General features: G+C 51.0%; 5 protein-coding genes across 5 annotated transcripts; 4 read left to right on the plus strand and 1 right to left on the minus strand.

Moving 5' to 3' along the window:
• Nucleotides 1-3644: 3644 nt before the first annotated feature.
• Nucleotides 3645-4997, plus strand: TGAM01_v206361 (hypothetical protein; the record flags this gene model as incomplete). Its single annotated transcript, XM_018807089.1, has 1 exon — nt 3645-4997. The coding sequence occupies one exon, from the start codon at nt 3645-3647 to the stop codon at nt 4995-4997; it is 1353 nt and encodes a 450-aa protein (XP_018659790.1).
• Nucleotides 4998-5864: 867 nt separating this feature from the next.
• Nucleotides 5865-8433, minus strand: TGAM01_v206362 (hypothetical protein; the record flags this gene model as incomplete). The annotated part of the gene is made up of 2 exons (XM_018807090.1): nt 5865-8317; nt 8391-8433. 2 exons carry the CDS (start codon nt 8431-8433, stop codon nt 5865-5867), a joined length of 2496 nt encoding a protein of 831 aa, XP_018659791.1.
• Nucleotides 8434-10324: 1891 nt separating this feature from the next.
• TGAM01_v206363 (hypothetical protein) lies at nt 10325-11185 on the plus strand (the record flags this gene model as incomplete). Its single annotated transcript, XM_018807091.1, has 1 exon — nt 10325-11185. The coding sequence occupies one exon, from the start codon at nt 10325-10327 to the stop codon at nt 11183-11185; it is 861 nt and encodes a 286-aa protein (XP_018659792.1).
• Nucleotides 11186-12147: 962 nt separating this feature from the next.
• Nucleotides 12148-12617, plus strand: TGAM01_v206364 (hypothetical protein; the record flags this gene model as incomplete). The annotated part of the gene is made up of 3 exons (XM_018807092.1): nt 12148-12231; nt 12313-12335; nt 12404-12617. 3 exons carry the CDS (start codon nt 12148-12150, stop codon nt 12615-12617), a joined length of 321 nt encoding a protein of 106 aa, XP_018659793.1.
• A 959-nt stretch (nt 12618-13576) lies between these two features.
• On the plus strand, nt 13577-16805 carry TGAM01_v206365 (hypothetical protein; the record flags this gene model as incomplete). The annotated part of the gene is made up of 4 exons (XM_024549859.1): nt 13577-13636; nt 13705-14152; nt 14218-14656; nt 15401-16805. 4 exons carry the CDS (start codon nt 13577-13579, stop codon nt 16803-16805), a joined length of 2352 nt encoding a protein of 783 aa, XP_024405423.1.
• Between the last annotated feature and the right edge of the window lie 96 nt (nt 16806-16901).

Genomic DNA, 16901 nt, shown 5'->3' on the forward strand with positions numbered 1-16901 from the left:
TTGGCGATGCGTGTTAGTCGAGCAGTCGGGCAACGGCCATGGCCACAACCAGGCCACACCGTGGCAATCTCGTCACGGTCTACACCTCATTACACCTCATTACACCTCATCCTTATGCACCGCAGGAGATGGGCGCCTCCGTATCTGCATGCCGTGGCACATCCACACCAGACCTTGGACACTGCAATCAATGCGCCCAGCACCGACCGCTCCGGGGCTGTCCTTCCGGCTGCCGGTGATCCTGTTGGGCCGTCCTCCGTCTCCCGTCTCCCGTCTCCCGTCTTATACGCTCATCTGGCAGCATCAACATGTTTCACAGCAATTGGGTCGATTGAGTCGAGTCCAAGCCGCTGTCGCAAATTGCAAATTGCAAATTGCAATCTGTACAGCACAGCACACAAGCCACCTGATCCTGTCCCAGTGCGGCGCGGCTCGGGCCCGCCCATACCTGTTTGCCATTTCGACCCGGCAGCCCAATCGCCGTCAAGCCGCCAACAAACTTTGTGCCAATGGCGGGATGCTTTGAGGGGCAGCACGACGTCACGTTTGCCCGAATTAGATGCTTCTCTCCAATTGTTGTTTATGCACCATTACACTTATTTTCCTGCTGACTGCAAGTGTGGGTGGACTTGTACCGGCGGTGTGGCAATCCATGCTGTCATGGTACATGAGTTGGACCCGATTGCCTTCTAGGCCCCTTTGCCGATCTCACAATCGACATGGCATACACCGATCTATGGATGGTTGATGGTTGGAATGAGCCTCGATGGCAAGAGGAATAGCAAGATGGAAGAGGAGGCCTCTTCAAATTGTCATCAGGTTCTTAAAATAGATGTCTATAGATAGTTGTCAATCATGATGTAGATACCTACCAGGTACGGAGAGTACCAGACTCAATTCTGCGGGATGCAGGGTAAGTACTAGCTGCAAGCATGTCGATACCTGCTTCAACCCACGCAACAGACCTTGACGAATAAAATGCTTTTGAACAATCGTTTCAAGAGCTAGCAGTTTCATGTGTAACCGTAATTTCTACTCCACTGCCCAAATGAAGCTGTCGTGGACGCCTGTGCACTACAACGGCGATTTGCCTATCGCGTGTCTAATCCGAGACATGCTAAGAAGATGCCCACCAAATGTGATAATTTTTTACTTAAAATTCTACGACAATCTTCATCCTGTTGACAAATATCCAACATTGGCAGTGATGGAGAATTGCCACTCGCCTGGATCATTATGCACAAGTCAGACAGACGTCGTACCAGCACCATTATACGAGCTCCATCTCCCTCCCTGCGTCTTCCCGCCTCAAAACTAAAAAGAGTCCGCATAAATGCTGTGTGTGCATCATACCTTTTTCCTCTTCACTAAACACCATGGAACTTGTGCCTTGAGCATCCCAGACTCACATCGCAATGAGGCCAATGGAGAAAGAGAGACGCGTCTGAGGTGAACCAGACGCGATGCGCGCGCGCAAGTCTTCTTATATATGCATGCGCTTCCTCTCCCAGGAATTGCGAATCTCAGCCAGCCCACGTTTGTAGCCATGGAGACAAGCATCTTGCATTCTTCAGATCTAGGCGCTTTTCACACGGTATGCTTGTGCCACGCACGTGTAGATGGCCCGATTGCCGACGCTGTGTCGCTGGTACAACCGGCCTAAACGACGGGCTAGTATAACGGGAGATGCTCTTTGTTGCTCGGTAGGCGGGTGCAGATCGAAGCTACTCTTGAATATGAGATGCGCTTTTGGCATGGAGAACATGAATCTGCTATACCTAGTACTCTGCACCTCAATGAACATGGCCCCCCAGAGGGCACATCTCAAGCAGTCCACTTGCTTCCCCGGATGGTCGCCGTTGTTTCCTTTCTCCTGCAGTATAGAAATCTTATAGCAATGGGTATCATGTACTGCTATCTACAGTATTTTATACAGAAACCATGCCCAGTCCCCTCCATTTGTCGCAGCGCACGGCAGAGACCCGCGCCTAATAGAGTTTTACACCATGGCAATCCAGTCATGCAGGTCTCAGCTGAGACTCGCATTTGGTCCAAGTCTTTCCCATACGGGCCATACCTAGTACACGGCCCTTGTCAAGCAGGACCCCCCGATCGACCGGGATACTAGGCGCAGTTTCTAAACTGGTCGGATAAGGCCTTTAAGACAGAAAAGGGCAACAAGGGAGAAGGATAGACAAATTGGAAAAAGAGGCAGACAGGGGTTATCCCTCGTCCAGAGGCGGGGAAGACCAGCCGCCTTAATCGTAGTGTTGGTAATTTATAGTAGTAATAGTAGCAGTAGTAGCAGTAGTAGAATTGTTCGATACGTATAGTTTCCTACTGTGGTCGTCAATACGTGTGCTATCTATCAATTGGTAGCCCCCTTTATAACAAAGTTTGTTCGCCATCTATTGCTACATATGGCAGATTGGGCATATTTGATAGCAGCTGACATCGCGTCGTCATCAAGTCTATTTGCTGCTGGATAATAATTCTATAGGCGCTATGGCCATGCCGAGCAGATTTATATTCAGCTGAAAGCTCCATCTCGAGGCCAGTAGCATCTCGTCGCCAGGGCATTACTAGTAGCAACATCACAAACTTGAGTGTCGATCTCTCTCTCTCTTTGGCAAAATTCCTTTCCCCCCTGCGTGGCTTGACACCTTGATGAGTAAATCAGAGAAGAAACGCTATCAGTGTTCTGTCTTTACCATCTGCACTCTTTACAAGCTGTTGTCTATGTAGATTACATGGTATGATTCCAGATCCTTGGCCTCGCTCGCTGCGATTATACATCTGATCCCAGTCATTAACCGCAGACAACATATTTTCCCTACCTAGTTATAAAATCCAGCATGGCACTTTCTATCTCTCAGCTCAGTCTCTTACTCTAGTCATCATCCCCTACACCCAATCAATCATCCCTTGCATTTCCCCATCGCACCACCGCCTCATCTCACCAAGCCACGCCGCAAGCCCCCAGCCAGAATGCAAAGAGCAAACATATCCACAAAGGCATTAGATCAAGAAAAAAAAAAAAAAGAAAAGATAGCTTACCGACCACGCCTTTCACTTCACCTAGCAGAAAAAAAAAGCCAATCAAAAATCCCACCCCATATGCTATGCCAAGCAAGGAATGCTCCTCTACCCGTATCAAGGGCGAGCGCGCGCGCAAACTTTTCCTCCCATCCACCCAACCTAGACATTTACGACGCCAAACTAGCTCTAGAGAAACGAAAGAAAAGGAGAGCTCTCGATAGTATCAGTACTGCTCTCTGTATGAGGTAAAGTCTGCTCCATATTAAAGCCATGTCTCGTCTCATCGACAATCGAAAAAGTGTGTCCTGCGTCTGCTATGCATGTCTTGTTGACTTTTCTCTTTCTACAGCATCTGTTTATGCATGCTACACTAAATATACTATCTTATACTTTCACTCCTGAACCAGTCGTTCACAGATATCGGGCTATTTGTATATCATACCACTTATCCCCTTGCTTTGCTCCTCCTATCAAGTCTCAGGTTATGCCAATTTTCTCTCCTTTTTTTCTCAGGCTATGCCAATTTTCTCTCCTTTTACACCGCATTGACACTCTTTTTCTTCCTGTGCCTCGTCCAAGTCCCCTCCATGTCACCAGCCCGCACCATGGAGAGGTCAAGCAAACTCGCTCCTCTCACCCTCGTCTCCAAATACTACCCAGCCGTGGCAAACTACTCCTACCCTCGCAGCGAGGGCGCCCCAACCCCTTGCAACAGCAGACGGCCGTCATCGTCAAAGTGCTCGTCCTCCTTTGAAGACATCAAGCGGTCGTCAGTGGACTCTCAGGAGTCAAGTCCTTTATCATCCCCGCCGAGCCTGGTCGACGACCGCACCGACTCTGAAGCCTCGGCGGACGTCGATGACTATCGCTATCACGCGCACGCAAACGAGCTCTGGGACAGCTTCTGGATGTCCGGACAGCATCAGTATCTTGACGACAGTCACGCGAAGAAGCCTTCCATCATGGCTACTTCAGCAGCAGGTCCTGCTTCCACGGCCCCAAGCCGTGTTCCTCCTCAAGTCCCGGAAAAGGACTATCCAGCCCTGATATCTTCGCCTCAGCGCTCGAGAAGACGTCCACAAGGCCCTCGCTCCCAGGGAAGCAATGGCTGGCCGCTCTCTGACCAACACCCGCAGCCAGACCAGCCACGAAAAGCATCACCGACTTCTTCGGCATTCCCAAAGATTGTCAACATCCCGTCGCCAGCATGTACACGACCAAGCTCGAGTTCTCAGCTACCCATTGATGCTTGCGAGAATCGCCTCTCAGAAATGGACGCCCGCTGTCCTCTCCAACAGGCTCCTTCTCCTCCGCATCCACCAGCATCTCTCTACAGCCGTCCGGGAAGTCCTCATCCCAGGGCCTTCTCACCCGCCTCTCTAAAGGCATTTCAGCGTCCAGTTACATCCCACGGCTCACGACCATCCAGTCCCATGGACTATCCTAATCCCTCTCCTCCGCCAACAGCGCCTTTACCAGCCCTGCCAGCAAACTGTCCAAAAGCCCCTCATCTCACACATCGATCTTCAAATCTCTCTCAACACAGCCATACTCCACAATCACAATCTCAGCCACTAAGCCATACCATCCGCCCATACAAATCAACCACTCAACTCCGTCGCCCTCCTCCAGAGCCGCTCCCCGTCTCCGTCTTCGAGTACGACTCCGACACAGACTGCACAGACGATGAATCCTCGCCTCTGGAGTCTCCCGCCCTTTCCTTCTTCCGCTTCCACAGACGGAGCCAAAGCCCCCGGAGCAACGACGACATCTTCACCCGTCGCCGCGGCTCTGCCTCCAAAGTAGCTTCAACAACAGCTCATCAATCTTCCTTGATTGATGCCGCAGAAAAGGAGAATTGCAAACGGCGCAAGAGGAACAACACCATAGACAGTCTGCCCCGCGTGGTGAAGCAGTCAGACGTGTTTAGCAGAATGCTGGGGCTACGGAGTCGATGAGTTTGACACTACGCATGTGATTTCTCACTCAATCTTTTTTCTATCTTTCTTTTTTTTTTTCTTCTTAATCTCATTTATGATAATGAAGGCCGACTAGGCCACAGCCACTCACTCATTTGCATCACAAATTCTTTCATTCAAAGCAAGCGGACCATAGCCACTCTTTTTTACAAGCTTTAACCACGAATTGGGCCACTCTTTTCAGTTTTGTTTTCTTCTTTTTCTTTTTAATTCTTCTTCTTTTCTTATGTATAACAGGATGGGTGATAATAACGGCAGCATGAAAAGGAGTACTGGTAGAGCCATGGGTTTATCCCCATCATGAAACTTAATCATAATTCGATGTGTTTCCTCATCTTCTCTTGCCCTTCTCTCGCAATAATGCCGTGTGCCAAACTACTAGCACTGAAAGGCTTGTTGTGTTTTTACGACGTAGTTACCAGCAAGTGCATTCCGTAGGCGAACATACTCAAGCTGTTGCAGATCTAAGCACATTTGTGTTCACTCAGCATGTGGCGGGCGGTTGTACATCTCCATGGCAATCGTCATTTTAGAACAGGTCTTCATGATTTGAAAACCCATCAGCCACTACATACTGGTATCTTTTCAGCATTAGATACATAGGCTTGTCCTTATAACAAGCATCGTCAACCATTTTTTTCATTCCGCATTATATACTCGTCGTTTATTTCACCCATCACGTCCCATGCCCCTATTTCTCATAGATGTCGTGAATGTCAAACTTTAGTAGTCCCCCAAACTCCGGATGCATGATGAGCCATGCGATAATTGCAAAGGATAAAAGAGGAAAAGATTATTAGCGCTCTGCTTCTTTGTGCTTTAAACGCTGGAAAAGAGAAAAAATCATCACGCCATGGATCTAGAAGATCTTGGCAGCTTTTCTGAAAAGTTGTTCATACGCCGCACGCTCAGTCGGTGCTCGTCTTTCCCTGGCACAATGCCAAAGAACCACGTACTTTCCTCCCGGGCGTCGTCGCGTCCCACACCAAGCCGGCTTGCAAGATCTTTCCGTCCTCGAACGGATCGAAACGCGGCGTCTTGGGTAAGCTCCTCAGCAGAACAGAGACTGATAATTCCAGCAATCGAATTTACTGGCCGCGGGAGTAGGAATTGGCGGCGGTGGGGCACCATCAGGGAAAGCCCGCCAACGTAGAGGAACAGGAATGCGATCAGGACGCCAAACACTGGCATGCTGGGATACATTCGGACCGTTTGATCAGGCCTTGTTAAAGCCATAAAGAGCCCGCCGCCTAGAATTGGGATGAAAATAAATAGCGTTGCCAACAGCGACACTGCCGCTACCCTCCAGTGTCCATTTCTCAGCGCTCTCCATGTTGACTGGAAGGGGAGGCAAGCTGCATAGTCTGCCAAAAGCGATCTCTGCGCCAAAGAACCGTTCACATCATATAAGTCGGCCCAGGGCTGGAGAATGCGCAGCGACTGATCGATTCCTTGGAAATACAAATAGAGAATTATGCCAATCACAGCAGGCACGAAGCTGTAGAGAAAGTTGGCAGGGGAAAAGGCGTTGTCGTCAGGCATTGCGCTCAGCCTCGGTAGGAAGCCATCCTCCAGCCGAGTTTGCGGCAAGAAGGAGACGATGAGTAGAGCTACTAACAGAACAAAGCTGGCTGCAGCCGACGCAATGATGGGACCGCTACGGAGGTGTATCGGTAGGTATCTGCCACGAGGAGCCCCAAGAGTAGAATTTTGCGCCGCTTTCAGGTCGATGGAAAAGTCGTTGCTAACCTTTTTGCTCATCGGACCAGAGACAGACTCAAAAGATTCATCGGGCGAGCCTCCAATGGCATACCAAATACCTCCCATGGTCGCATCCTCAGCTCTCCAGTACCCCAGCCGATCAAACCATCTCTCGCGCAATTGGCTCTTAAACACCTTGGCGTTCTCAGCAAGATCGTTGCGTCTATAGCTATGCATGACGTTGCTGCGGTTTAGTAACGGCAAAAGATCTCCAATCGACCGAATGTCCCAGGCAAGGCCAGTCCATTGGAGGAGCCAATAAGCCATCAGAACCACTGTCGCGAGGCACAGGACGCCATACAGGCCGACAAGGACCCAAACGACAATCTGAACTGGCGCCCAAACCCACTTGCCATTGACATATATAACCGTAAAAGCTGAGCTTTGCAGAGGAATCGTAAATATAGCCAGCCATGCTACGAAATCGAAAATATTAAACTGCCAGGGTCCAGTGAATTGAGGCAGTAGAAATGAAGCAGGGTAAAGTCTCTGAAACAGACCAAGATATCTGACTCGAGGGTCCTCACTGGCCATTGCTGTAAACGGTAAAACTCGTAGGCAGGCTGTTACTATGCTTTGAGCATATATGAAAATGATGCTGGCCAATAGCTGTGGCAATATCCTGAACACAAAATACTGGCCCGAGTATATGCTGCCCGTATACGGAGTCAACCCTGAGTGAAAGGTCGAGTATCTGTCGCAGAAAGCGAGGGCAGCCAGCATGAGTAAGATTAGTACAACCAAGAGCAACATGGAGAATGCCCGTAAAATGTTCGGCTTGGCAGCGAGTGGTTGATGCGTTCTGCCATGGGGGTCAAGATCCAATAGCATATTGCTTGAAACAGGAATCCATCGTGATGAGCTTGCTCCGGTTGGGTCAAAGGAAGCTGTGCTGCGTCGAGGGAGCTGAAGAGGGGGAGAAGGGCCCCTGAGGGGAGCTGATGGGGTAGTTTCACTCGTTATGCGATCTTGACGGGTTGGTGAAGAGTATCCCGCGGACTCATCAAATCCGCGCATCGGCTCATAGCGTTCGGAATACCCGTCAGACGAACTGGATACGAGATGTGACGGTATCGATGCGCTCTGACCGCCTACCAGAGCTTGCAAAGCATATTGAATGTACGGCGTATCGTCGACTCCGGGAGTGACTTTTCCCGCCGCCAAAGCCAACTCATCTTTGATGTTGGGGATGCGGGAAGCGTTATCGGCGGCGAACATTGCTAATTGAGCCTCGTCAAAACGCACTGTTGGGTCCTCTTCTGGCTCGATGGCATGGTATCCCGCAGGATGCGTGGATTGATTTGCAGACGGCTGATCCGTTGCCTGCAGCTCGGAAGACCGTGATTTTATGATTCTTAGCGGGGCTACCATACCGTCGGACGCATCGCTGGCTTGAGAATTGCGACGGCGGGAGGAGCGTCGGTTCGATGTCGATGCACGCTTTGTACGGCTGCTCTGTTGTCGCCTATGGCGCGTCGAAGGGGAGGCCTCGCCGTCGGGGACGGCTTGATATCGAGAGTTATTCGACGGCCGCCAACCTATAATGAGGGGGATTGTTAGCAGCTGCGCGCAGCACGTCTATGATCCAGCTGATGACCTGCGCTAACATACGAGAAGGCTCTTCATCGTCACGGGCGATGCTTTGGTAACTCATTCTTGCAGCGCTCGACGCAAGCCAACTGCACTAGGAGACTTTGGCCAATTGCTTCTGCAGGACACAATGCAAGAGAGAGGGAAAGGTGTATGGTGTATGGACGAGTTTTGAACAGGGTTGGGGGAAGTCGATGCAGGAGACCTGGGTGGGTGTCCCAGCCACCGAAGATCCACGAAGCTCCGTAGTGCACGGGAGCTGTCAGATCGATGGGGCCGAATCAGGAGGCCTGTAGGCCGATTTCACTGACGCTATTCACACCACACACTGACCTTAAGACGACGCCAGAGCAGAGTTGAAGATGTTGAAAATAAATTTCGATCACATACGAAGAAGTCTACCAAGGCGTTTGCTATACGCTAAAGATACCACAGAATAGTCATAGCTTTCTGCCGGCTGTCCGTGAGGCTGCCGTTGGGCTTCGTCGATCTTCGGCTTCGGGTGCTGAAACTCTGGCAGACGGGTGGCGCATACAGCGGCCGGGGGCCCGCAAAATCGGGTGGCTGGGGAGCAGGGGTCGGCGCTTGGTCAGCAAAGAGCTGAGGCTGCCGAGTTGAGAGATTGGGCTGCCAGTGTAGGTGTTTCGTGAGGCTGAATAATAACAGGAGAGCAGATGAGTATAATTTGTGAAGCTGAAAAGGATTCTTTTCACGAAGCACAGCATATGGGGCACCTAGTTACCTAGGTATAAGATACAGCGTACAAGGCAAGAAACGAGGGGATCTGCTCCTGCCATGCTGGCGATGAGTTGTCCATGGCCCACTTAATGCACACTATCGGGCCAATGATCGTCGAGCTAACTGCCCACCTCGGCATCTCATTGGATATAATACTTCTTCAAAGTTTTGTTCTAGGCTTGAGCAGTTGCATGAGTTTGGACGCTGAAGTGGCTGCATGAATTTTGCAAATCCAATCTATGAGGCAAAGGCGCATACAATGGAGTAAAAATGGGGTTGATTGCGCCGTGGTATCAGGCATATGGGTTGGGAAATCTTGTGTTCTTCCTTGAATGGTCGTACCCTGTAGCTGTTCGATATGAGCCTGCATAAGCTGTCTCATAATACTTAATCAGATAGGTGGCTGATCATTTATCGAGTAGCCTCGATTTGAGCTGAGACATGGAGACTGATCCGCGGAAATTGTTCCTGGCTTCAAAGTGCATGCGCTTGCTTTGGATTAATATTTAGTCAGCTCTTTTCAACACCACGAGGGTCTCGGAAAAAAAAAAAAAGAATATCATATACCAAGCATTATAGAGATACAAGAGGTGCTCTAGCTCAAGTTTTTAGCTAGTTACTCATTGTAATAATGCCAATATCAGCCTACAGCAAGCTTCTATCCATCGTTCTATCGTACTTGGAGCACTACTGTATAGATGCAGTGCGCTTGATCTGGTAATAGCATTTGTCAGTGCGCCACTTTCATCCGATTTGTGGGGCGAACTGCAAAGCTTAAAACAGTACGTACCGTGAAGAAATGATTAGCAAAGCTAGCGTAATCCTTGGTGATTGGCCTTAGCGCCCAGGAATTGTCGAACCTGCTGAGCAAAACCTTAGTAAGATGATGAAAGCGAAAATTTGGCCTGCTTGACAGTATTGTCAGGCTTAGAAATTTGTTGTCAATTCGCGGATATATCTTGGAGTTACTTTTTTTCGTTCTGAAGAATTCTTTAGCATTCGTCTTCTTAGCTGCATTAATCTTGTAGAAACAAACATAAATGAGTCGCCTTGCTCTGCTTTTCGCAATTCTTGCTGCTTCAATTTCCATACTCATCTACATCCTACCAGTTGAGAATTACACGCAAATCTACAACTACAGAAACATACTCAATAGAAACACTACTACTGACACACCAACTTCTCCCAATCCGTCTATACCCAAAAATATCACAGACATGTCGAAATCAATTCTCCGACAGGCCAAGATCACGCCTCACCTGTCGTCCAGCAGGGGGCACAACAATATCGGCTGGCTGGACACATACCACACCTTCTCCTTTGCCGACTGGCACGACAACAGATACACGCAGTTTGGAGCTCTACGGGTTTTGAACGAAGATAGAGTAAAGCCGCTCTCTGGATTCCCCACACACCCCCATCGCGATTTCGAAATCTTCAGCTACATCCTGTCCGGAGAACTGACCCATCGGGACTCCATGCTCGCCAAGGGCAGCGAGGGGGAACAATCGGACAAGTTCTTTCGGATGCGACGCGGAGATGTACAGTTCACTACAGGAGGTTCGGGCATAGCTCACTCTGAATTCAACGAGCACAACAAAGAGACGGTCCACTTTCTACAGATCTGGGCTTTCCCATGGAAGAGAGGCCTGATTCCCCGCTATCACACCCGTACCTTTTCAGAAGACGACAAACGGGAGGGCTTTGTCAAGATCCTCAGCCCGCTCAAGGCAGGCGAGGAGGCCACCGCGAAAGAGGAGGCAGAGGCAGAGCCCATCATCCCCAACACAATCCCCATTCACGCAGATTTTGTCATGGGCGCAGGAATCATTGCGCCAGAGGGCAAGTTTGAGTGGACAGTAGGAGGCGGTGCAGGCATCAAGACGCAGCGCAAAGTATACGTCCACTTACCGATGCTGAAAGGAGGAAAGGCCAAAATCAGACTCGACGGCCGGGAGAATGCAGAGCTGTCTGAAGGAGACGGCGCATTCATTGACGGAGTTTTTATTGGCGACAAGTTGACAGTGGAGAGCATTGGAGAGGCGGAAGCCGAGGTGATTGTGCTGGACACCGCTTGAGCGGACACGTATGCTGTATGATAGAGACTGATTGGCTTAGCATTCCGTAATAATTTAACATGACATGATGAAAACAAAAGGCCCGTATGTGAGTCAAACCAACAAGCGGCAAGAGATGTCGCTAGTAATTTCAGCACGATCAAAGAGGCAACGGCCGAAAGGCGAGAGATCAAAGATGACGCGAGATATTTGTCGTGAGGACGGGCGGGGCTAAGATAGTCCGAGCGTTTGCAGCCGAGACCCCTGTAGGTTAGCGGCTGTAGCTGGCGGCAGCAGGCTAGATCCAATGGTGCGTCTTGGCGACGCAGGCACAAATGGGCCTCTTGATGGGCCTATTTGGGCAAAATTCCAGGGTCGTGGCAAAGCGTTTGCACCTCGACCTAATTGATGGAGCCTCTGGGCCTTGGGAGCTGCTTGAACGCTGATGGCTGTACAAAGGAATAACATCCCGCCTGAAATAGAAAGAGAAGAGAAAACACACCTTGGCTTATACAGTTATTTAGTGCATGAACACATAGACGCCGTTTTCTCGGAGGCTCCGTGTGCAAGGAGATGATACTCTTTCTGGCTTGGCGCCCCCGATAAGAAAGAGACTGCAGGTTAAGCTTGAACCGCAGCAAACAAACCGCTGCTCGTTTTCAACACCATTTTCTCCGCCTCGCCTCCGTACTCCGCAGCTGCTGTCAACACGACCCAAAGTGGAAGTGGCCGACTGAAATGAAGCCCACTTCAAGGTGCCATGACAACGTTTCATTCTGTTGCTTTTCACGGCCATTGCCTCTCGCAGCAGAGCAGGGACCTGGAGCCCTGGTGCCTGCAGCAGCTGATGGTATTTGCTTCAGCTCGTCTGCGATCCAGGCACAGCAACGACGGCATCTCTCGCGGCCACTGAGGCACACATTCTGCCATCTCGACCTCAGCTCTTTGATCGACCCCCGCGCACGTGGGATTGACTGCTCACAATGGGCAAGTCCCACGACAATCCGGCTGAAATCCGCAATACGCCCTCCCCCTGCCCTAGAGATCTAAGCGCCTTGGTCTCTCAGGTACGAGACCTCGAAAACGGCTCATGGCCTTCTTAATTGGAGGGTTCGCCTTAGCCCTACAGAAAAAACCTTTACTAACAGCTGCCGCTACAAGCTGCCTACTGGTGCGCCACGCGCTAATTAAGGATGCAAATGCAGGGGATGCGGCCACATGCAAACGACGACGGTCCAGTCTCCGTACGTCTGGCGGCCGTGATTCGTGGCTTTACGCCGCTGATGGAGACGTCCGTGCCATGAATCCTTCGACGTTTTCACTGGCGGGGGCCCACACGCGGGATCCAAGTAGGCGAGACGAGCCTCATACCATTCCTGTCGCACTGTTCACCCTCGACCCTGGGGGCAAGAACCTTATTTTCATCGTGAATTTGGCCATGTTTATGCAATGACGATGGCTTCCCATGAACGTGGTCTCTTCAGGCAGCTCTGCTCTGGTATACTGCGCGTTTGATGGAGTATGAATAGTCTGAAAAAGCTCGGTTCTCAGTTGCCGTAAGGTCGAACTATTGTTGCCGCTCTAAGCACTACTACAACACTTGAAGTGGCCAATCAGGCTAACAATCGACTATAGTTTGAGCTGCTAGTGCTCGCACTTAAAATGACTTGTACCTGAAGGGTCACAATTGTTGGCTGCAGGACCAACGCTGCGTAGCATTTCGCCGTGATCATGCGTGCGGGAAAGACCGCATGCTTCAAAGGTTCTACCACGGATACCACGGGTATACAACCCCAAACTACAGATTTCTGGACCAGGAACCCTAGATTTGGCCAATGGTGGATGCTTTCCGTGTGTCTGGCACCAGATACCACTAGACCTGTTCCTAGATTCTGCAGCGTTGGTTGGGTTACGTTGCCCATGGCCTCCATGCAGTCTGCCCACCTTCTTGCCGTTGAATGGCCTTGTCTAGACAAATCGGGCTTCACGGGTCCCTCCATCCGTCATAGCTCATGACGGGGAGATTGGGCCAAGGCCGAAATCCGCATATGAGCCCAGCTCTGCGCTGGAATCGGATGAGCCTTAGGCAGTGAGGCCGCAGGGGGGGCCGAGAAGGGAAATCGCCGAGTCCACGATGGAGGCACTCTCGGCGGCAGTAGTTTACAGTAGGGCCCGAATAAGCGTGGGCAAGTAAAAACTAGATAGTCGGCTCTCAGCCTTCTCGTGTGTTTTTCTCTCCTTCTCTCTGTACAACTCTGTCTCTGTCAATTCCAGAGAAGGCTCGGTTCCTCAGCCAAACGGCAGACGGTTTCGTTTGCGTCCTTTCGTTGATCTTGTATCACCGCCACACTCATTCTCCTGGCTTCGGCCACCTTGCAGTCTTTTTCTTGTTCAAACTAGTCTGTCATTAATATGGTTTCTCTCGCTGCTACTGCTGGTCTGGCGGCCACTGGCCTCCTTAATGGTTACTGGGTACGTTAACGACTGGCCTTTTGTTTTTCCCAAAATCGCCGGGAATCTGGCTAACAACTAGATTGTAGGGACAATACAGCACCCTAGAAGGCATTCGAACACACTGTGATAGCGGTGTTGATTCAATTACTCTGGGCTTTGTCAACAATGCCCCCGATGCCGTCGATCTCTCTGGTTATCCCGGTACTAACTTTGGACCCAACTGCTGGGGAGTCTATCTTGGTGATAACGATGTGCCCTCAAACCTGTTGAGCCACTGTACATCTCTTCAAAACGATATCCCCTACTGCAAGGCCAAAGGTGTCAAGGTCATTCTGAGTATTGGAGGAGTCTACAACTCGTTGACCTCCAACTATTATGTTAAGGATAACTCCACCGGTGCCGACTTTGCCACATTCCTTTACAATGCTTTTGGTCCCTACAACTCTAGCTGGACGGGTCCTCGCCCTTTTGACGCGAGTCCCGACGATCATACCTCTGTTGATGGCTTTGATTTTGATATCGAGGTCAATTTCCGTGAGTTTCCTCCCCCCTTCTTGACTCTTGGCTGGCGCTGGATGCTAAGACCAATTACCCGTCAGCAAATGGACCCTATATCGAAATGGTCGACACGTTCCGCTCTCTTGACTCTTCATTGATCATCACCGCTGCTCCTCAATGTCCCACTGACCCTCAGTACTTTTACTTGAAGGACCTGATCACGCAGGCTGCCTTTGACAAGCTCTTCATCCAGTTCTACAACAACCCAGCGTGTGATGCCATCGCCGGTAACTCTCCTGGCGACAAGTTCAACTATGACGACTGGGAAACCGTGATTGCCAACAGCGCCAAGAGCCAGTCGGCCAAGCTGTACATTGGTCTCCCTGCCATCCAGGAGCCCAACGAAAGTGGTTACATCGACCCTAATGCGCTGAAGAACCTGGTCTGTCAGTACCAGGGCAGATCGCACTTTGGTGGTGTTTCTCTGTGGGATCTGTCTCGTGGTCTTGTTAACCAGATCAATGGAACATCTTACAACCAGTGGGCTCTGGAGGCGCTCCAGGCTGGATGCAATCCATTTCCTGGTTCCACTACCTCGTCAACCACGGTCGTGAGCACCACTACTTCTCAGGTGTCATCTACGACTTCCAAGGCAACCACTACGACTTCTAAGGCTTCGTCGACGACCTCCAAGGCTTCGTCCACGACTTCTAAGGCTTCGTCCACGACTTCCAAGGCTTCGTCCACGACCTCCAAGGCATCAACTACCTCAAAGGCGTCGACAACTTCCAAGGCGAGCTCGACTTCCAAAGTGAGCTCGACTTCCAAGGCGTCTACCACGTCAAAGGCTTCTACAACCTCGAAGGCATCTACTACGTCTAAGGCATCTTCAACCTCCAAGGCGTCTACAACCTCCAAGGCATCCAGCACTTCCAAGGCATCCAGCACTTCCAAGGCATCCAGCACTTCCAAGGCATCCAGCACTTCCAAGGCATCCAGCACTTCCAAGGCATCCAGCACTTCCAAGGCATCCAGCACTTCCAAGGCATCCAGCACTTCCAAGGCATCCAGCACTTCCAAGGCATCCAGCACTTCCAAGGCATCCAGCACTTCCAAGGCATCTAGCACTTCCAAGGTATCCAGCACTTCCAAAGCGTCTACTACGTCAAAGGCAAGCACTACTTCCAAGGCATCTTCAACTTCCAAGGCATCTACAACTTCGAAGGCGAGCACCACCTCGAAAGTATCTTCAACTTCAAAAGCCAGCACTACTTCCAAGGTTAGTACGACGTCAAAGGCGTCTACTACATCAAAGGCTAGCACTACTTCGAAAGCGAGCACCACTTCCAAGGCCAGCACCACGTCGAAAGCCAGCACAACGTCGAAAGCAAGCACGACATCTAAGCCAAGCACGACCTTGAAGACAAGCACGACTTCGAAAGCAAGCACTACGTCTAAAGCGTCTACGACGTCAAAGGCTTCGACTACGTCCAAAGCAAGCAGCACGTCCAAAGCAAGCAGCACGACGAAGGCCAGCACTACAAAGGTGAGCTCCACTTCAAAGGCCAGCGCCACTTCAAAGGCCAGTGTCACCTCCAAAATAAGCACCACCTCTAAGACGAGTTCCACTTCCAAAGCGAGCTCAACGTCGAAACCGAGCACCTCGTCAAAAGTAAGCACCACGTCAAAAGCAAGCACTACATCCAAGGCCTCGACCTCGAAGGCCTCGACAACATCAAAGTCAAGCACGACGTCTAAGCCCGCTACTTCCACAAAGCCTACAACCTCAGCCAAGCCTACAACTTCAGCAAAGCCTACCTCTTCCATTACATCTGCGAAGCCAACAACATCTGTGAAGCCAACAACATCTGTGAAGCCAACATCCTCGGCGTCAGCTTCGAGTCTGCCCCCGTTGTCGAACGTGGACAAAGGCGTGACTACCTCGAGCGCAATCCCGAGCTCTTCTAGCTCGGTCGTTGTTTTGCATCCCACGACAACTAACCGATGGTCTAACTCATCGATTGCCTCGACATCTGCTCGCAACCCAGCCACAACGACTTCTGGCTCTGCATCCGTTTCATTGACGACAAGTGTTGTGTATACTACATCTGTGCACACTGTTACAAAGTGCCCGCCGTACGTTGTCAACTGCCCAGCGGGAGGCTATGTAACTACAGAGACTATTGCTTTATACACCACCGTCTGCCCTGTGAGCGATGCAACCAAGACTCCCGAGGCTACGGCAACCAAGGAGGGCTCCCAACCTGAGGCAACCAGCAGCCCCGTCGGGCTCGGTGGTGCTGGCGGCTTCCCACAAGTCACAGCAATCGGACAGCCTTCCGGGCCGGTTGTAGAGGCTGCCATTCCCACTGGTGCCGCCAGTTCCAGCGGTCTTCAAACGCTTGTCAAGCCCGCCACCTCCGCTGGGGCTCCTCAGGGCTCTTCTGGAGAGAGCAGTGCTTTCTCCAGCTCCCCAAGCCAGCCAACCATTCCCGTTGGCGCGGGCTCGCCTTACCCCAGCGGTGGCTCTGGCAGCGGCTCTGGCGGCGCATCGCCCTCTGGAAGCTGGAGCGGCGATCCCTCTGGACCTTCCTCGATCCCTAGCGTTCCTGGAGCGAACGGTGCTTCTGCGATGAGTGCTAGCTTGATTGGTCTGGCAATTGTTTTGGCGGTGCAGATTGTTATGTAAGGTATAGGCTCACAGAAGTTTGAGGCTTTTGGTTTATGCGTCTTTTATGGGAGCCATTTTTCTTCTTTTCACAAAGATTTGTCATTCTCAGCCTTG

The sequence above is a fragment of the Trichoderma gamsii genome (genome assembly GCF_001481775.2).
Source record: "Trichoderma gamsii strain T6085 chromosome Unknown Scaffold_21.2, whole genome shotgun sequence".
Classification (NCBI taxonomy): domain Eukaryota; kingdom Fungi; phylum Ascomycota; class Sordariomycetes; order Hypocreales; family Hypocreaceae; genus Trichoderma; species Trichoderma gamsii.